This window comes from Protomyctophum parallelum (genome assembly GCF_964188405.1).
Source record: "Protomyctophum parallelum genome assembly, chromosome: 13".
Taxonomy (NCBI): Eukaryota; Metazoa; Chordata; class Actinopteri; order Myctophiformes; family Myctophidae; genus Protomyctophum; species Protomyctophum parallelum.
Window position 1 is genome coordinate 21,851,888 of NC_139708.1, and position 22,527 is coordinate 21,874,414.

The following is a 22,527-nucleotide window of genomic DNA, read 5'->3' on the forward strand; positions in this document are numbered from 1 at the left end:
TCACACTGCACATACACTCGCACCCATACACTGCATACTGATGGTCCATATATTTACTGACATGTTAGGTTTGCAGTTGTTTACTTACATGTAGTTTATCTTTAAAAAATATATACATTTTATATACTTTTAACACTCCGATTGCCCAGGGTTATTTAATCCATTAAATCATAGCGCCCAGTGATTTATTGCAGTGGAGCACTTTTACCGACGGATCGTATGTTATCCCGGATGTGGATGTAGCAGCTAAATGTAGCCAAAACACTCTAGAGATGATCGACAACAACGTGAGGTATGATTAATTCTATCACGACTAGCGACGGGACCACGGTGGGCCGTCTAACACAGAATTGGACGGGATGATTTCGATCGTGAGTTATTAACGTTTTAAGATTTTTGGTCTCGTCGGCTAAAACAGCGGGGGAACATTTTCGACGACGTCCCACTGTTACGCAACATCAAGTATTGCGCAACAGGCGCTCCCAGGCTGTGTAGCAATGTGATCGGTTGTGATATCAATAATCTTCGTCTTTTGGATAAAACTTTGTCCTGGGTGTTACTAATTGAAAGGACAGTGAACTTCGTCCTGGGCGATTGGAGTGCTATAGTGCCTGATGTGTCTCCCTTTTGTTGTGACCCTGAGTCAGGTTGTAACGATAGCCTGGGAAACATTCCTTTTCAGGTTTAGGATCCGGTTGGAACTTGATGGTAACTTACATCATGTTGTAGTCTGGTTGTCTGGCAGGAAACAACAAACCATCAGAAGTACCCCAAATTCCCTGTGATCAAGGACATCGTAATTTTAGGGCCTACCCAATAAATACAGCTTGATACAGCGTATGAATCTGACACGTTTCTTCAAATACGTCTTGGAATAATTTGTTTGGTATGTCCATATATTTTATTCCAACTCATGGCAACTGGCGAGACTTAAAACAAACAGGGGGGACCGGATCACATGCCAATTTAGAAACGCAGACCTTTCCTCCGAAGTGGAAAGCCAGGTGACACGAGGTTTGGTTGCAACGGCTTTCATTGCAATACTGATCGACGCAAGAGATTGATCATTAAAATAAACATGCTCTGAAAATGCACACAGCCCATATACATCCATCTGACCATAATAGAGCTAAGTGGTCCAATGGGTGGGCCAGATGAATGCTTTCAAGGTTTTCAAGTGGGCCCTGTCTGATCCAGAAAAGGTTGGGAACCACAGACAGTACTTTGTTTACCCGGCCGTGGCCCACCATGCGCGCTGGCCCCTTCCATCAGTCACTCTACACCAAATCTCTTCCCTGAAAATATATAGCTGATCTAGAAACCAATTGCGATATTGTGGATCGGAATATTCTTTTCTTTTTTTGCCAAAATGTTCGTCAAAATGTTCGCCTATTAGGACATGCCCAGGTTTCACAATGTGAAGTCATAACCGACATAATATTATTATTGGTCACACTTGGCTATGATGGAGGAGACAAGGTGAACGCAAGGTTATAGCTCTGCTCTGCTCTACTGTCTGATGCACAACAACATGACCGACATGGGGTCCACAGACACGGAGGAAACATCCCCAGTGATCATTTAACTCAGCGTACAAATGTCACGTACACGAGGGTCTATTTGAGTCCATTCTTACACGCCGTGTTAAATTAACACGAGGATTTGGACTGTAGGCAGGGAGACGTACACTACCATGATGCACTCTAGCGTGGATGTGCACGTCTCCATGACAACTGGAGGGTTGTGTAATCCGAGATGCACCGTGCCACAACAATAAACACACCTCTCTCTCTCTCTCTCTATCTCACTCTCTCTCTCTCCCCTGACGTCACCCCCACCCCGTGCACCAACAGTTTTTGGTTCAGCTGTTATCACACACACACACACACCATCAGGAAACACCTTTTTCGGAAATTATGTGCGAACGTCTTGTCAGAGCTATAATTTTGAATGAAGAAATCATATTTTGAGTGAACATTGCATTGTACTTTCAGTAGCAACTAGCATGCGGGATCAAATGGGATTATTATTAAGTCAAAATATTAAAATAAACGGCGATAATGAATGTTATCATGGCTTAGCAATACAGAGATATTTAGTGAGTACTCTTAATCAAAAGCATAGATCTGTGATCAAAGAAATATATATTTTTTAAATTATTAAAAAAACATTAACATTTTGCATAGTGTATATTCAGGAAAAATCTGACCCCCCCCCCCCCCCCCAATTCTCTCCTATAGCAGTGTTTTCCGTTCCACCAGCCATTAATCAGTGCTATAGCTTTTGTCACCATGGCAACTGGACTCTCAGAATCCCTCGCGGGTCTGTGTGGTGCTTCAACATCACAATAGCCAGACTTGACGGCTCCCGTGGCCCGTGGCAGGTCAGCCAGCCCACCGAGGGTATACGACCAGCCCCAAACCAAACACAAGACCCTCCTGTGTGTCCATCTGCCCTCAGCCACCCCCGCACCACACTACCAGCACCATCCGTTCCCTGGCATCCACCCCTCTCACTTCTGCCATCAATCATCATCAACCATCAGCTTACATAGACATCAGCAGTGTCACACACTGGAGCGACTTTGGGATGAATCAGTGATTTCACATCAAATCTGCACTCCTTCAGAGACGAACGGTTTCTTTTCCTTTTTATTTGTTTGACAACCTGCTACTCAGCACAATGGTATACCGATAAGTGATCGTTATGATTGTGTGTATGTGTGTACTGTATGTGTGTGCGTGCGTCAGTGCGTGCACCATTGCAAGACCATTCATTTACCTCAGAGACAGTACAGATGTAACCAAAATGTGTTACGAAATTTGGTTAGATTTGTACTCTCTCAGAGGATTCATTTGTGTGTGGTCTGACATATGCCGGCTGAATGGTTGCCATTGTAGTGGACTTGGTGGAGGACTGGAGGAGTATGCACTCCGTCCTAACAATGCAGTGTACAAAGTGCTTACTTTCCAAATCCTGAAGACATTGCCAGTAATGACAGCTGCAGTGCTGCTGTCTGTCTGTGTGACCTGCAATGCCTTGCAGAGTAGTGTGTTTGTGGTCCCTCTAGGGGATGGGATTTAAGGCATCATGCCAAAAAGCGACTAAACTCAAATTTATACATTGTCATACAGAAAGAAATGACTGATTGTTAGCTGGAAAACGCATCACATTATTTTCACTTGAAAAGGAGTCATTAGTGTATAAAGCTTGAGAGAACAAACACTTGGAGATCCAAGTGAGATCCTTATCAGACAGACAAGACTGCGCAGTCCCAAAAAGATACCCATAGCTTGCCGCAGCAATTCTACAAAAGCTTTACGCTTTTCTGTCATTGCAAAGACAGCGCACCGTACCGAAAACAGACGTGCTACCTGGAATGGAGCTATAGGCTACGTACGCTCCTGCTCCAAGTCTGTGAGGCAGACAGGAATAGGGGGTAGGGGGGGGGGTGCAAGTTTGGCGTCTTGAGGATGCATCTTGTGTGAGTAAAACCTCTCTCTGCCAGGGGTCTGTCAAGCTACCAGGGAGTCGTGAAATTCAATACGGCAGAGTAAAGGACTGTTAGTCCACGAATGCGCTCGGGATTAACGGGAGACACCAGGGATGCTCCTTCATTGAGAATAATGTTCTGTCCTGTAGACTATCAATGGAGGATTCCCTATGTGACTCCATATAGCCACAATCCACATCATGCATTATGATTTCTGGAGACATGTGAGCAGATTAAATGCACTATTCTATCAGTTGACATCTTTCTATAGCCATGACATAATAAAAGGATGTTTACTTACTTTATTTTTTGTTTTGCGTTTTTTGCAGAGAGGATCAGAATCCTGGATACAGAACATCAGCTTACCTGACATTTTCTAGCCCTTCAGAAACTGAGATCTGAGACCAACAGAACTAGGAAAGAGAGGAACAGAGATAAAAGGGGATGGAGATTGACTGACAGATGAAGTTGGGAGCTGTGAGGTACTCACCGTTATCTTGGTCTCCTTGACCTCTCTGATCTGCCTCTTGGCCGGAGAGATGGAGCCGGGCGGCTGTGGAACAAGACAGGAGGGATCGTCAAAGCTCTCCTCTGTGTCAAAGCTGGCTTCCATCATCGTCTCCTCTCCTCCTCTCTCTCCTGCTCCTTCTGTTCGGGAGGGAAAGCCTTCTCTCCACGTGCACACGCACAAACGCAACCCTGAAGCTGCCTCTCAGTGTCACAACCCAAGCGCCGAGCTGCGCTGACTGGAGAGGAGAGGTGGTGACGTGTTGCAGGGGGGGGTGAGGAGGTGGGGAGCAGGGGGGGGGGAGGTGGCGCAAGGGGGTGGTCGGTCACGGTCCTGTGAACGTAACGCCTCGAGTTGCTGCCTCACACACACACACACACGGGTTGCACGTTTCAGCGAGGAGATACCGCTCGTGGATCCAGTCCATGCAGCGACCGATCACTGAGGATGGACGAGACTGGAGATGCGTGAGCCGACAAAGAGAGAGAGCATGTGTGAATCTGTGAGGAAATTACCCGGGGAGAGAAAGAGAGAGAGAGAGAGAGAGAGAGAGAGAGTGTAAGAGGAGGGGTATTTACATAGTCCTTGCCAGGAGAACAGAGGAGGTGGTGTGAGGAGGGACGGCTTGAGGAAGGGAAGGAGGGAGGGAGGGCAGGGTGAGATGTAAATGGGTGAATGATGATCTCCAAAAGGCTAATTATGATTGTGAGGCAAGCTGGTGGAGAGAGAGAGAGAGAGAGAGAGAGAGAGAGAGAGAGAGAGAGAGCATCCTCTCATGTGAGATGAAGAAGAGGGGAAAAAAAGCAGCCAATCAAGTGCCTCCATGGTTTTGTTTATAAACATATTAGATTAGGAAAGATGTGATTTAAGGACATCTGTGAGAGTGCATGCGTAATCACTTTCTGTGTGTGTGATATGCATGCAGATCGAATGAGAGTGAGATCAAACGTTAGGTAAAAGGACTTTAAAAGGTTTGCGGCTGCTTAGTAGGGAAGCACTCATATTCATCGATATTTATGTTTATGATGTGTGCGTGTGTGTGTGTGTGTGTGTGTGTGCGGCTGTGCACTCACGCGTGCGTGCGTGTGTGGTACGGCTCCAACAACAGCATCATTATCATCTCTCTCTTATGACAGTGTTCCACCGGAGGCGTGAAACACACAGTAGAGCAGATACTGCGCACGTGATCGCTCCAGGTGCAGGAGCTCTTGCGACGACATCCACCTACAACTGATCGGCAACACCAACACAGCCGGCCCACTGGCCTGGCTCGTTGTGAGCTTGGAGATCTGCCATTTTCGGTGTGAGTCACCGCCACATTTAACTAAACAAAGCTTTAGAAGTACAAGCAAAATGGCCACCGTGTGAACATATAGTCAATGGAGGAAACGATCCACAACAATACTGCGGCGGGCTCACAACCCCACCTTCCTTCCTTCCTTCCGCACAAAATTTGTTTTCTCCACCATATTTAATATGGTGGAGAAAACACAGCCAGAATACAACAACCTACAGTATACGTATACAGTAGGTGGAATTTAACACGTATCGACCACCACAGACTCGGTCTCGGGTCTCTCTCACCTTCGTGGCACAGAACATGGTGGCGGGCAGTGCAGAGCAGAGCAGCGCCCACGGACACCGCCTATACCCAGGCTGCTGGGAGAAGGACAGCGATGCGATGGAGCCAGCTTAATATCGGTCCACTCCGGGGGCCCCCAGGTTCCCCCACTTCTCTCAGTGTGAGCTAAAGATCTGTGGCTGGCCTCCGTTCAGAAGCTGACAGACCCTGGTAGTTTTCTAATTCTCGCTTTGCCCATATGGCCCTAATATCTTTCCATCTACGGTACCACTCCGGTGCGATGATGATGATGACACGGTATGCCCTCATCTGACTCAAAGTTGGTCACGTGTCTTTTCTTGGCGTGTATATCACTGTTGTTGGCACAGATTAATCTGTGATATGGGGAGTGCAGGCACTGATGGTTACATTGCACTCTGAATGATATCACAAAACATGATAAACTAAACAAATAAACAAATAGACAAAACGAGACTGTAAAGTGGGAAGATACAGTATTCACAGTATTACGAAGGTGTGAAAATAATGACGTCGGTGTACAGTACAATGAGTACAATTCTATGATGGTTTTAGACCATACGGTACCTGTTTGTCCATGGTGGCCTTCTGTTCAGCGACATCAGACATTTCTATGGGTGGGTAGAGAGACAAGCAGATTATAATCTGTTATTCGGAACAATCAACAGAAGAAGTCTTGTGATCATGAGATATCTTGACAATAGTGAGTAGGTGTGTATAGATCACGAGCGATCCACACTGTGAGATTTCATGTATGGCTCAATTATTGTGAAAAGGTCATTCAAATTATGCTGAGGATGTAATCTGCCATTTTTGGAGTGGGCAAGCCACTGTTTGCATGAGAATGGCAAGTCTCCTATAGCTCACAGGAGTCAATGTGTCCTCCCTCACATCAAAGCCACGAATCCCACATGCTTACACTTTAGGAATTCTCTTCTTCTGCACAGACTGTTATACTTATTTCAGGTAGGAAGTAACTGCATGGTTCCTCCTCTCGTCCACAAACAGATAGCGCTGCACAATTAATCAAAAAGAGATCGAGATCTGGATTCAGACACCATATGCAATCAAATTTCTAAATTTGAGCCAGAATCGTGCAGCACTTGTTGGCTGTCCAATTCATTTTAGTTAATCTTGTGTTTTTGCTACAAGTGAGACTTTAAGAGAGGTTTAAGTCAAGCACTTTGATGTTGTCCGTTTAAAGCCACACTAGTCGGCTTCAGGTGCCACATTTTGAATAATGTTCAGCAAATACAGAATAGATTTTTAATCGTGTGAGAATCGTGATCATCAGTTCTTGTGGAGGAAATCGAGATTCACATTTGAGCAAGTATCGTCCAGCACTACAAACAGAACACATGGGGAAGGACAAGGACTCAGATGATCACTACAAACAGAACACATGGGGAAGGACAAGGACTCAGATGCTGCACATCACTGTGTGTCTCTGTACAGTAGTAAAAAGAAAGCAGGGGCTCACAACTCACGTAAAGATGTTCCAAACTTTATTTAACGACAGGCAGGCAGAAAATATGACGTCTTTGTCAAGTATATGACAATACACATACTGTATATAACTATATATATACTTGCCAAAGTCTGTGGGGTCGAAACGTTGTATTTTCTGCCTGCCTGTCGTTAAATAAAGTTTGGAGCATCTTAAAGTGAGTTGCGAGCCCCTGCTTTCCCTTTATCGTTTACTGCTTCTACAGTTTTGGCTCAGCACCAATGGAGGATGTGCGTTACTTTTCTTACTCTGCCACTGATGGTTCCTCGTCACCAGTAACCCACCCTATGGGCCACTGATGGTTCCTCCTCACCAGTAACCCACCCTATGGGCCACTAATGGTTCCTCCTCACCAGTAACTCACCCTATGGGCCACTAATGGTTCCTCCTCACCAGTAACCCACCCTATGGGCCACTGATGGTTCCTCGTCACCAGTAACCCACCCTATGGACCACTGATGGTTCCTCCTCACCAGTAACTCACCCTATGGGCCACTAATGGTTCCTCCTCACCAGTAACCCACCCTATGGGCCACTAATGGTTCCTCATCACCAGTAACCCACCCTATGGGCCACTGATGGTTCCTCCTCACCAGTAACCCACCCTATGGGCCACTAATGGTTCCTCCTCACCAGTAACTCACCCTATGGGCCACTGATGGTTCCTCCTCACCAGTAACCCACCCTATGGGCCACTAATGGTTCCTCATCACCAGTAACACACCCTATGGGCCACTGATGGTTCCTCCTCACCAGTAACCCACCCTATGGGCCACTGATGGTTCCTCCTCACCAGTAACCCACCCTATGGGCCACTGATGGTTCCTCGTCACCAGTAACCCACCCTATGGGCCACTGATGGTTCCTCCTCACCAGTAACCCACCCTATGGGCCACTGATGGTTCCTCCTCACCAGTAACCCACCCTATGGGCCACTGATGGTTCCTCCTCACCAGTAACCCACCCTATGGGCCACTGATGGTTCCTCGTCACCAGTAACTCACCCTATGGGCCACTGATGGTTCCTCCTCACCAGTAACTCACCCTATGGACCACTGATGGTTCCTCCTCACCAGTAATCCACCCTATGGACCACTGATGGTTCCTCGTCACCAGTAACTCACCCTATGGGCCACTGATGGTTCCTCCTCACCAGTAACCCACCCTATGGGCCACTAATGGTTCCTCCTCACCAGTAACCCACCCTATGGGCCACTGATGGTTCCTCCTCACCAGTAACTCACCCTATGGACCACTGATGGTTCCTCCTCACCAGTAACCCACCCTATGGGCCACTGATGGTTCCTCCTCACCAGTAACTCACCCTATGGACCACTGATGGTTCCTCCTCACCAGTAACTCACCCTATGGGCCACTGATGGTTCCTCCTCACCAGTAACCCACCCTATGGGCCACTGATGGTTCCTCCTCACCAGTAACCCACCCTATGGGCCACTGATGGTTCCTCCTCACCAGTAACTCACCCTATGGACCACTGATGGTTCCTCCTCACCAGTAACCCACCCTATGGGCCACTGATGGTTCCTCCTCACCAGTAACTCACCCTATGGACCACTGATGGTTCCTCCTCACCAGTAACTCACCCTATGGACCACTGATGGTTCCTCCTCACCAGTAACTCACCCTATGGGCCACTGATGGTTCCTCCTCACCAGTAACTCACCCTATGGACCACTGATGGTTCCTCGTCACCAGTAACCCACCCTATGGGCCACTGATGGTTCCTCCTCACCAGTAACTCACCCTATGGGCCACTGATGGTTCCTCATCACCAGTAACTCACCCTATGGACCACTGATGGTTCCTCCTCACCAGTAACTCACCCTATGGGCCACTGATGGTTCCTCCTCACCAGTAACTCACCCTATGGACCACTGATGGTTCCTCGTCACCAGTAACCCACCCTATGGGCCACTGATGGTTCCTCCTCACCAGTAACTCACCCTATGGGCCACTGATGGTTCCTCATCACCAGTAACTCACCCTATGGACCACTGATGGTTCCTCCTCACCAGTAACTCACCCTATGGGCCACTGATGGTTCCTCCTCACCAGTAACTCACCCTATGGGCCACTGATGGTTCCTCCTCACCAGTAACTCACCCTATGGGCCACTGATGGTTCCTCATCACCAGTAACCCACCCTATGGGCCACTAATGGTTCCTCATCACCAGTAACCCACCCTATGGGCCACTGATGGTTCCTCCTCACCAGTAACCCACCCTATGGGCCACTGATGGTTCCTCCTCACCAGTAACTCACCCTATGGACCACTGATGGTTCCTCCTCACCAGTAACCCACCCTATGGGCCACTGATGGTTCCTCCTCACCAGTAACTCACCCTATGGACCACTGATGGTTCCTCCTCACCAGTAACTCACCCTATGGGCCACTGATGGTTCCTCCTCACCAGTAACCCACCCTATGGGCCACTGATGGTTCCTCCTCACCAGTAACCCACCCTATGGGCCACTGATGGTTCCTCCTCACCAGTAACTCACCCTATGGACCACTGATGGTTCCTCCTCACCAGTAACCCACCCTATGGGCCACTGATGGTTCCTCCTCACCAGTAACTCACCCTATGGACCACTGATGGTTCCTCCTCACCAGTAACTCACCCTATGGGCCACTGATGGTTCCTCCTCACCAGTAACTCACCCTATGGACCACTGATGGTTCCTCCTCACCAGTAACACACCCTATGGGCCACTGATGGTTCCTCCTCACCAGTAACCCACCCTATGGGCCACTGATGGTTCCTCCTCACCAGTAACCCACCCTATGGGCCACTGATGGTTCCTCCTCACCAGTAACTCACCCTATGGGCCACTGATGGTTCCTCCTCACCAGTAACTCACCCTATGGGCCACTAATGGTTCCTCCTCACCAGTAACTCACCCTATGGGCCACTGATGGTTCCTCGTCACCAGTAACCCACCCTATGGGCCACTAATGGTTCCTCCTCACCAGTAACCCACCCTATGGGCCACTAATGGTTCCTCATCACCAGTAACCCACCCTATGGGCCACTGATGGTTCCTCCTCACCAGTAACTCACCCTATGGGCCACTAATGGTTCCTCCTCACCAGTAACCCACCCTATGGGCCACTAATGGTTCCTCATCACCAGTAACCCACCCTATGGGCCACTAATGGTTCCTCCTCACCAGTAACCCACCCTATGGGCCACTGATGGTTCCTCCTCACCAGTAACTCACCCTATGGACCACTGATGGTTCCTCCTCACCAGTAACCCACCCTATGGGCCACTGATGGTTCCTCCTCACCAGTAACTCACCCTATGGACCACTGATGGTTCCTCCTCACCAGTAACTCACCCTATGGGCCACTGATGGTTCCTCCTCACCAGTAACCCACCCTATGGGCCACTGATGGTTCCTCCTCACCAGTAACCCACCCTATGGGCCACTGATGGTTCCTCCTCACCAGTAACTCACCCTATGGACCACTGATGGTTCCTCCTCACCAGTAACCCACCCTATGGGCCACTGATGGTTCCTCCTCACCAGTAACTCACCCTATGGACCACTGATGGTTCCTCCTCACCAGTAACTCACCCTATGGGCCACTGATGGTTCCTCCTCACCAGTAACTCACCCTATGGACCACTGATGGTTCCTCCTCACCAGTAACACACCCTATGGGCCACTGATGGTTCCTCCTCACCAGTAACCCACCCTATGGGCCACTGATGGTTCCTCCTCACCAGTAACCCACCCTATGGGCCACTAATGGTTCCTCCTCACCAGTAACTCACCCTATGGGCCACTGATGGTTCCTCCTCACCAGTAACCCACCCTATGGGCCACTAATGGTTCCTCATCACCAGTAACCCACCCTATGGGCCACTGATGGTTCCTCCTCACCAGTAACCCACCCTATGGGCCACTGATGGTTCCTCCTCACCAGTAACCCACCCTATGGGCCACTGATGGTTCCTCGTCACCAGTAACCCACCCTATGGGCCACTGATGGTTCCTCCTCACCAGTAACCCACCCTATGGGCCACTGATGGTTCCTCCTCACCAGTAACCCACCCTATGGACCACTGATGGTTCCTCCTCACCAGTAACCCACCCTATGGGCCACTGATGGTTCCTCCTCACCAGTAACCCACCCTATGGGCCACTGATGGTTCCTCCTCACCAGTAACTCACCCTATGGGCCACTGATGGTTCCTCCTCACCAGTAACCCACCCTATGGGCCACTGATGGTTCCTCGTCACCAGTAACTCACCCTATGGGCCACTAATGGTTCCTCCTCACCAGTAACCCACCCTATGGGCCACTGATGGTTCCTCGTCACCAGTAACTCACCCTATGGGCCACTAATGGTTCCTCCTCACCAGTAACTCACCCTATGGACCACTGATGGTTCCTCCTCACCAGTAACCCACCCTATGGGCCACTGATGGTTCCTCGTCACCAGTAACTCACCCTATGGGCCACTGATGGTTCCTCCTCACCAGTAACCCACCCTATGGGCCACTAATGGTTCCTCCTCACCAGTAACCCACCCTATGGGCCACTGATGGTTCCTCCTCACCAGTAACTCACCCTATGGACCACTGATGGTTCCTCCTCACCAGTAACCCACCCTATGGGCCACTGATGGTTCCTCCTCACCAGTAACTCACCCTATGGACCACTGATGGTTCCTCCTCACCAGTAACTCACCCTATGGGCCACTGATGGTTCCTCCTCACCAGTAACCCACCCTATGGGCCACTGATGGTTCCTCCTCACCAGTAACCCACCCTATGGGCCACTGATGGTTCCTCCTCACCAGTAACTCACCCTATGGACCACTGATGGTTCCTCCTCACCAGTAACCCACCCTATGGGCCACTGATGGTTCCTCCTCACCAGTAACTCACCCTATGGACCACTGATGGTTCCTCCTCACCAGTAACTCACCCTATGGACCACTGATGGTTCCTCCTCACCAGTAACTCACCCTATGGGCCACTGATGGTTCCTCCTCACCAGTAACTCACCCTATGGACCACTGATGGTTCCTCGTCACCAGTAACCCACCCTATGGGCCACTGATGGTTCCTCCTCACCAGTAACTCACCCTATGGGCCACTGATGGTTCCTCATCACCAGTAACTCACCCTATGGACCACTGATGGTTCCTCCTCACCAGTAACTCACCCTATGGGCCACTGATGGTTCCTCCTCACCAGTAACTCACCCTATGGACCACTGATGGTTCCTCGTCACCAGTAACCCACCCTATGGGCCACTGATGGTTCCTCCTCACCAGTAACTCACCCTATGGACCACTGATGGTTCCTCCTCACCAGTAACCCACCCTATGGGCCACTGATGGTTCCTCATCACCAGTAACCCACCCTATGGGCCACTAATGGTTCCTCATCACCAGTAACCCACCCTATGGGCCACTGATGGTTCCTCCTCACCAGTAACCCACCCTATGGGCCACTGATGGTTCCTCCTCACCAGTAACTCACCCTATGGACCACTGATGGTTCCTCCTCACCAGTAACCCACCCTATGGGCCACTGATGGTTCCTCCTCACCAGTAACTCACCCTATGGACCACTGATGGTTCCTCCTCACCAGTAACTCACCCTATGGGCCACTGATGGTTCCTCCTCACCAGTAACCCACCCTATGGGCCACTGATGGTTCCTCCTCACCAGTAACCCACCCTATGGGCCACTGATGGTTCCTCCTCACCAGTAACTCACCCTATGGACCACTGATGGTTCCTCCTCACCAGTAACCCACCCTATGGGCCACTGATGGTTCCTCCTCACCAGTAACTCACCCTATGGACCACTGATGGTTCCTCCTCACCAGTAACTCACCCTATGGGCCACTGATGGTTCCTCCTCACCAGTAACTCACCCTATGGACCACTGATGGTTCCTCCTCACCAGTAACACACCCTATGGGCCACTGATGGTTCCTCCTCACCAGTAACCCACCCTATGGGCCACTGATGGTTCCTCCTCACCAGTAACCCACCCTATGGGCCACTGATGGTTCCTCCTCACCAGTAACTCACCCTATGGGCCACTGATGGTTCCTCCTCACCAGTAACTCACCCTATGGGCCACTAATGGTTCCTCCTCACCAGTAACTCACCCTATGGGCCACTGATGGTTCCTCGTCACCAGTAACCCACCCTATGGGCCACTAATGGTTCCTCCTCACCAGTAACCCACCCTATGGGCCACTAATGGTTCCTCATCACCAGTAACCCACCCTATGGGCCACTGATGGTTCCTCCTCACCAGTAACTCACCCTATGGGCCACTAATGGTTCCTCCTCACCAGTAACCCACCCTATGGGCCACTAATGGTTCCTCCTCACCAGTAACTCACCCTATGGGCCACTAATGGTTCCTCCTCACCAGTAACCCACCCTATGGGCCACTAATGGTTCCTCATCACCAGTAACCCACCCTATGGGCCACTAATGGTTCCTCCTCACCAGTAACCCACCCTATGGGCCACTGATGGTTCCTCCTCACCAGTAACTCACCCTATGGACCACTGATGGTTCCTCCTCACCAGTAACCCACCCTATGGGCCACTGATGGTTCCTCCTCACCAGTAACTCACCCTATGGACCACTGATGGTTCCTCCTCACCAGTAACTCACCCTATGGGCCACTGATGGTTCCTCCTCACCAGTAACCCACCCTATGGGCCACTGATGGTTCCTCCTCACCAGTAACCCACCCTATGGGCCACTGATGGTTCCTCCTCACCAGTAACTCACCCTATGGACCACTGATGGTTCCTCCTCACCAGTAACCCACCCTATGGGCCACTGATGGTTCCTCCTCACCAGTAACTCACCCTATGGACCACTGATGGTTCCTCCTCACCAGTAACTCACCCTATGGGCCACTGATGGTTCCTCCTCACCAGTAACTCACCCTATGGACCACTGATGGTTCCTCCTCACCAGTAACACACCCTATGGGCCACTGATGGTTCCTCCTCACCAGTAACCCACCCTATGGGCCACTGATGGTTCCTCCTCACCAGTAACCCACCCTATGGGCCACTGATGGTTCCTCCTCACCAGTAACTCACCCTATGGGCCACTGATGGTTCCTCCTCACCAGTAACTCACCCTATGGGCCACTAATGGTTCCTCCTCACCAGTAACTCACCCTATGGGCCACTGATGGTTCCTCGTCACCAGTAACCCACCCTATGGGCCACTAATGGTTCCTCCTCACCAGTAACCCACCCTATGGGCCACTGATGGTTCCTCCTCACCAGTAACTCACCCTATGGACCACTGATGGTTCCTCCTCACCAGTAACCCACCCTATGGGCCACTGATGGTTCCTCCTCACCAGTAACTCACCCTATGGACCACTGATGGTTCCTCCTCACCAGTAACACACCCTATGGGCCACTAATGGTTCCTCCTCACCAGTAACACACCCTATGGGCCACTGATGGTTCCTCCTCACCAGTAACCCACCCTATGGGCCACTAATGGTTCCTCATCACCAGTAACCCACCCTATGGGCCACTAATGGTTCCTCATCACCAGTAATCCACCCCATGGGCCACTAATGGTTCCTCGTCACCAGTAATCCACCCCATGGGCCACTAATGGTTCCTCGTCACCAGTAATCCACCCTATGGGCCACTAATGGTTCCTCCTCACCAGTAACTCACCCTATGGACCACTAATGGTTCCTCGTCACCTATGATTCATGGACTGTCCACTCAAATCAAGTGGATCATCATCTCCAGCTCAAGGTAAACATGTGGGTTCGGTAGTGTGACCCCAGACGCAACACATCACAGGCTCAGACACTAGCTATAGACACTATAGTAGCTATAGACACTATAGTAGCTATAGACACTAGCTATAGACACTATAGACACTATAGTAGCTATAGACACTAGCTATAGACACTATAGTAGCTATAGACACTAGCTATAGACACTATAGTAGCTATACACTAGCTATAGACACTATAGTAGCTAGCTATAGACACTATAGTAATCGACATCCATTAATTTGTGAAATGTACATTTTGATTAACAGTAACATAGTACTTTAATAATTACGTTTTTTTTTCAACATGCAGACATACAGTCCGATGTTATTGTTAAAAGATTATAAGTAGTCTAGGCTATATTTTCTGATTCCGGTTCTTACTAAATGAGATCTTATATTATATTATGAAAGGACTCGACTGCAAAATGTACGATAAACTAAACATTTTCATTATAATTATTTCATTATGTCAAGTTGTCAACTGTAATCATGGTAAAGGGTCCGGTGTGACATCTTATCTCTGCACACTTCCTATGCAATGCTACATCAGTCTTTCTTTCTGTCTTGTCCATTATGTCAAATCACTGGTTTATCAGAGACAGAGAGACTCGTACAGTATCGTACACTGTCCTTGTTTCATCCTTTCATCATCACAGCTTGTTCAAATCCATACTGTACAATTCTCCCTGCATCTAACTGTTTCCCCCATGCATCCTGAAAAACCCTGAGACACCTGTAATGGGAATTTTAGAATGCCAACTACAGTGCCAGATAATTATGCATTATTGTGCATTTATCTTCCTTCCATTAAGTCTCTTTGTTGTCTCCACCAGGCCGAAGGCATGTGGGGAGAGTATGTTTTGCACTCCGTCCGTCCGTTTGTGTGTCCGTCCGTGTGTCCGTGAACAGCTAAACTCGGCCACCGTTAACCCGGTCGATGGCAAATTTTGCACACACACTCCCTGGATGCCAACGATGAATCTCTGCCCCAAATTTTCCAGAACGGCCTGTTATAGCGCCACCAGGAGGCCGCTTTGTGCAAAACAAGTTTTTGCACAGTACACCTACAGATTTTGTCCAAACATCACGCAAATTGGTACACACACTCCCTGGATGCCAACAATGAACCTCTGCCCCAAACTTTCCAGAACGGCCTGTTATAGCGCCACCAGGAGGCCGCTTTGTGCAAAACAAGTTTTTGCACAGTACACCTACAGATTTTGTCCAAACATCACGCAAATTGGTACACAGTCTCTCTAGAGCCATTCAACCAAACCGGTCTTTCAGATTTCTCAGACTCCATCCTGATTGGTTAAGATTGGCTTCCCAAGTTCACAGGAGTGCTCAGTTTCAAACAAAATGCTGCAAATCATGAACACATCGCGTGATTTCCGTGAAATTGTGCACCCACATTCCCACTAGGCCCAGGACAAAATGCCACATGAACAATTTCAACTCAGCCTCAAGGTGGCGCTATAACTGGCCCAAAAGTGTTTTTACCTCTAACTGCACGGATCTGTGGATAACCTGGTGGAGACCTGTGCCCAGAAGGGCACTTTTTCTAGTTCACCAATGTGCTCAGTCTAATTCATGCATCAATCTAACAGCTGACTTGACTCCTCCACGTTGTCAGCAAAGGTATACTTATTTGTGTGTCGCAGATCCGTATATGGACATGATAAGACTATAAGGACTGTCTGAGAATGGGGTTGAGGAGGCTTGCGCCCGGAGGGGCTGCTGGAACAGGCAAGGAGGCCTGTTCCTCACTCTCTGTATGTTGTTTCTCTGCTGAATCTTCTTAATACATTCTCAATACTTCACCCTGAAGAACTTTGTCATTCCTTCATCTTTGGAAGATTATGTAATCGACAACACACCCCAGGGCTCTATTCTTGGTCCGCTCCTTTTCCCACCCTCAGATACTCAAAATAGCCGATTTACAAGTTCACAACTTGTTGCGTTGCTACACGTTGTCAGCTTGTAGATCTGATATTTTCATCAAATGGTACAGAATGGGGATGCTATAGGGTTCATGTGGTTATACCTCCAAGTGTGGCTCAGATCACAATGTCAATGGAATGATACCATGTGTTCTCTGCTCAGATGCTGGGCATGTCATTACTCATTAGCAGGATTTCATCTAGTGCAGAAGGTTTTCAAATGTAAAGGTTTCCAGTCATGGGACTCCTTTTCCTGATATGAAAAGATACTTTAGTTTGAATGAATTTAAAATTGGCTAAATGTCATAATTGTACATAAATATGTCATATTGATATTCTAGTGAATATTCATAATTTGCGCCTTGGATAAAAGGGCTATATAGATAGATAGATAGATTTTATTTCGGTCCATAAAAGGAAAAAGATCACATGTACATACAAATGTACATACAGATTAAAATCCCCTAATACTATATAAATGCACCATTACATATCCATTTACCATTTCATAATAATAGGACTGGAGACTTAAGGCCTATTCATACTCCATTTTTAGGTGATAAGGTGACCACATAATGTGGTCACTATATGATGTGTTGATTATCATGTGTTGATTATGCACCTACACCCACAGTGTAGGTGCATAGTGTTGAAAAAGATGGTAAATTAAAAATATAGTGCTCAATATCACCATATGGTGAGGAGTTATCTTGTGTCAGAGATGACTGTAGACACATGGCAGCGATGGAAGGCCGTTCCCATGTTGTTTCTGGAATGACACAAGGAGCAGTAAAGATATTGTTAAAAGAGACAGTGTTTCTATTCATGGCTCCTTTCATCCAGTCTGTAATGGCTTTACAACTCAAAGATTACATAAAGAAGCAGAAGTCAAATAGGCCTGCCCAGCACTCCAACTACAGAATTTCACAGATGCCCGAAGAGGTACCACCTCTTCGGGCACCCAAGGTAAGAGGTCGTGGTTGGCTGTGTAAAAGCTTTATTGAGTGGTGCAAACACTCCAAGGAACAGCAATGTCCGTGTTCACCTATGTGTCCGTCTATGTGTTGGTTCACCTATGTCACTACCTATGTGTTGGTTAATGAGCACCAGTATAATGAGCACCAGTAGGGGCGCTGTTGTGCCAGAAACAGAGAGAGTGCTGCACTGTTTCCTGCTAATGAGGGGGGGGGTTGCACCACTCAGTTCACACGGGTGTGATTCTTTTTTTTAAAGAGAAGCAAAAAGGACTATTCACCGTTCCACGTATAGAGCACCGAAGTCCTGACGTCACTGTCGGTAGAGGGCGTCAGTCCCCAGGTTCATGAATTTTTTATTTGCATTATAATCCCCATAGGGGGATTTTAGATCTCTTCATATAAGAACTGCATTTGAAAAATAAACCGATCACCCTGGCCTTTTCACTCATATGGATATGAAGCATCGACTGAAGGTTTAAATGTACAAATATACCCAAAGAGTAACAAAGTAAGCGTTAGAAACGAGTCAAATAACCCAGAGACTACATTTCCGGGTAGGCGGTGGCTGCATATGCCTGTCGCACAACATAAACTGAATGTTAATTACGTTTATTTTCATTTTTATTTTATTGATATTTAATGTTTCGTGGTTAGTACGAGTTGAGTCACCACCAGCTGAGCTTATGTCAACGAGGAATCTCAGGAACGCAATGTGTTGACTGCTGGGCGTGACGTATATTAGCAGCGACATTGCCTTCATATGTAGTTTCAAGGCTTTTGCGGCCACATAAATTCCATTTTCTCCAGAAACTGGCTGTATCAAATATTAATGAACATCATTAACGACACACAGCCACCCCCCTGACAGAAAGTCCGGGGTGGTCGGTTCATTTTTCAAACATAGTTCTTATATGAAGCGATCTAAAATCCCCCTATGGGGATTATAATGCAACTAAAAAAAATACATGAACCTGTGTACTGGCGCCCTCTACTGAAAGTGACGTCAGACTTCGGTTCTCTATTGTTTCTCTTGAAATGATAATTTATTTTGCAGTAACAAAAAGTGGACTCAACGGCCCGGATGGCTGGCATAGCCGTCTGGGCACACAGCGTGCGTCTGGGCCGACAACGTGTCGCGGGTTCGACTCCCGATCCCCGACGACCTTTGCTGCGTGTCACTGCCCATCTCTCTCTCTCCCCATTTCCTGTCTACTGTATCTACAGTATCAATAAAGGCGTGTGCGTGCATGCATACGTGCAAGTCATAGGTGCCATGCATGGTCTCTCTGTGTTTCTCTGTGTTTCTTTCTCTGTCTGTACAGCACTGTACTGTATGTGGTGTGTGGTAGAGCCTTGTATGGGCACAAACCAGCCCTAGCCTGGCACAAACCCAACAAGTGTCTGAAGCTGAAGCCCGAACCCTATCTGAGCCCCATCGCCTAATCAATTCAATCTCTCTCTCTGACGTGCGCTAGCTATCTCTGATGCCTGCAGCCACGCAACTCTGTGATTCTCAACTCTCTGATTCACAGTTGAACTCCTTGAACACTGTGCGGAATCCTCTTCCCCCCGCCCCCGCCCCTCCTTTCTCTGAAAATATAGCTTATGATTCTACGGAGCGTTATACCAATATGTATTGCATTGTAATATATTACTGATGAATGTTAAAAAATCGTTTTGATAAAGTATTATATCAATCAATCAATTCACACGCAATTGTGCTCTCTGATACACGCAAACACAGAACACACAAAGCATACACACTACCAAGAGGTACACATGGCTATTATTAAACATAATAACTAGAAGTGCCGCCAACAAAAATGCGTATTAATAGACTTAAACTGTCCATATGCCATGCGGCAGAGAAAAAGAAAAGGAAACAGCATATGGTTGTGTATGTGTAAAAATAGCCTTTGGGTATTTGTTCTACTCCAGTGAGAGGTTTGCCAAGGTGCAATCCCCTGCCAGAGTGCCAGTGGTGGAAAGTAACAAAGTACATAATTACTGTAGCCTACTTGAGTACAATTTTGAGGTATTTGTACTTTCCTTGAGTATTTCCAATTTATAATACTTTTACTTCTACTCCATTACATCTCGGATCCAAATATTGTACTTTTACTCCACTACACTTACTTTGTAGACTTTGATTATTAATACAAAACATTAATCACTACAGTCCTACTTCTACACTGCAGTATTGATACTTTTACTTAAGTAAAAGATGTGGGTACTTTTTCCACCACTGCAGACTGAGTGCTGGGGTTGTTGATGCAGCGTTGCTCTGTCTTATGGGAGCCTGTCTTCCCCATGGAATCCTTTCCAAATGAGGCATACATTCTCAGATAAAACTTTGTGCATGAATGAGGCTAGTTGATTACAGAAGAATTTATCATTTAAACCGCAGCTTGCAGTGTAACTTATACACTAACACTAGTATCCACTATCCACACAATCCTCACATAATCCTATTAGATTCCTTATAGCCTACACCTATCCATTTGGGTAAGACAGTAATGTACTGTAAGCATGCAGGTAAGCATACATGTATGAATGCGTGCGTGCGTGCATGTATGCAGATGGGCACAGAAATGATGCAAAAAGGATTTTCACGTGTACACTCATGCAGTTTAGCTTCACACTGCACTTGCTTGAGCACATACTAATTATTATTATTATATTACACACACACACACACACACACACACACACACACACACACACACACACACACACACACACACAGACACACACACACACACACGTCTTGGTGAAGCAAAACCATTTTCAGTAATTAAATGAAGCTGGGCATCTTTGTGAAAGGTCAGATGCCTATTAGCCCCTGGCATTAAATGCAATCGGGTTTTTCCCATATGGTGGTTACAAAAGTCAATTTACAGATACATCACTCAAGCACTGAAGGCACGAACCATGCTGCTGAGAAACTGGCAGGGCCACTTGGCCACAGAGTGTCACACGTTTAAGATAACCTGATTTAGCAGATATAGAACCCGCAGGCCCCTCTTTTCATGAATGGACTGTGGAGATGATCATGATGAAGAGGAATGCTAATGAGTCTTCAGAGTTTAGAGTTTAGTGAGGGAGAAACTGGATGCTATGGTAACAAAAACAAAACACAGGAAAGTGGTAATACTCTAGTTCCCTATTCATCATCAGAAGTTGAACACTTCAGTGGCTCAGCCTCCTCCTGTGCATACTTTACATTGGTAAATGCATCATATACATAACTAGAGCCCATTGGGCACTGGCCTACTTGGAACGATGCAAGTTGGAAATTAATTCCCCACCCAGTTATTATGCCTGTGTCCCTTTTATGCCCATATATGGAGTTCTTTGTCAGGCATGCCCAAATATGGAGTCTATGCAGCTGTCAGAATGATGTTGGAACATGCAGCTCCATATATGGAGATATAGGGGCGATCAGGTGCAGAGCCCGGGCAAATGACTTTTGTGGAGGTTCTAGACAACCGTGGGTCCGACTGACTCGACAGCGGGGACTGCACTCCCTGTGGGGGTGTGGAACGCGTGTGTTAAAGTTATCCTATGCATTATTAATGCTTAAAGCTTGGTGTGTGTGTGTTAGGAGGAACAACGCACAAACTTTGACATCTTTGACAAACTGTTTTTCTATTGACGTAATACCTCAGTCCCTCAGGTGACATGTAACATCTCCAGCCTGGGGGTAGAGGGCCGCTGTCAGCCACCTCCCTCCATGCAAGGCTCATGGCCACTGGCTCCTGTCACAAACAAACAAACGTCAACTCATTTCACCACCATGCCACTAAGCATTACAGGCAGGTCACCTTGCAGGAAGAAGTGATCTGGTTTCCATGACCCTGGAGTGTTTTCCTTTCAGGATTGTACCATATTTACTGTATATAAGAGGCAGTACTTCAACGGCAACATCTCCCATGAAACAACCCCCCCCCCCCCCCCTGTGTTGCTTGGGCCGAGGGCCTGAGGCTAATTTTAGGATAATGATCTTATGTTGGCTAATACAAGTACTGTAGTAAACACATCGATCTGATCAATACGTTCACATTTTCAGCACTTTTCTACATTTTACCCCTTGCTTAATCATGTTATTTCAAATGTGAAATCAGACACTGTTTCCTGTGTGTTATCAGCCTTAAAGAGGAGTCTGCACGCATAGCCATTAGACGGACTTCAGTATAATGGTTTTCTGGCTACACTGGGCCAAAACTTACTGCGGTTCATTTACTAAGTAAACTTTACTTTACATGGGAAAAGTCATCTTCAATCTCCAGAGATGGCATGGCAGGTTCGACTGTTCATTTTCAGTAACAGTGCATGGCCTCTTCACAGCTGTCTGCTGTTATTTGAGGGGCTGCCGAAGTCAGTCCGTGCTCCGGGACAGTGCATGTCACGTCAGCATATGAACTGAGACATCTGGGGATAGCTGCTGAGTGGGTGGAGTGTGGATGGATGGATTAATGGCGGAGCATTAATGAAATGACAAAACAAAACAGAGACAGAGATCTGTGTGTGCCATACTGCCAGGCCGACAGGATACAGTAGGCGGACACGGTCGTTTGATGTTTAACTTAAAAGGGATTTCTCTCTTAGTCTCGCTCACTATCTTTCTTGCTGATGTAGGGTGCTGGCCTTAAGAGTTTACTGTGAGCAG

At 47.7% G+C, this 22,527-nt stretch overlaps 1 protein-coding gene across 3 annotated transcripts in view; it reads right to left on the reverse strand.

The window, feature by feature from the left end:
• Window positions 1-21,567, reverse strand: part of LOC310869363 (growth arrest-specific protein 7-like) — a 47,429-nt gene extending 25,862 nt beyond the window's left edge. Inside the window, exons 1-4 of one of the 3 annotated variants that reach the window (XM_083780064.1) lie at window positions 21,522-21,567; window positions 17,573-17,650; window positions 6,169-6,212; window positions 3,984-4,046 (exon numbers count right to left, since the gene is read on the reverse strand). In XM_083780064.1, the coding sequence (XP_083636190.1) occupies window positions 3,984-4,046; window positions 6,169-6,212; window positions 17,573-17,618 (153 nt within the window). In that variant the 5' untranslated portion in view covers window positions 17,619-17,650; window positions 21,522-21,567. Of the gene's footprint in view, window positions 1-3,983; window positions 4,194-5,585; window positions 5,813-6,168; window positions 6,213-17,572; window positions 17,651-21,521 lie in introns of those variants that run through there. The other 2 variants (XM_083780066.1, XM_083780065.1) reach the window with 2 other exon arrangements.
• Window positions 21,568-22,527: the final 960 nt, after the last annotated feature.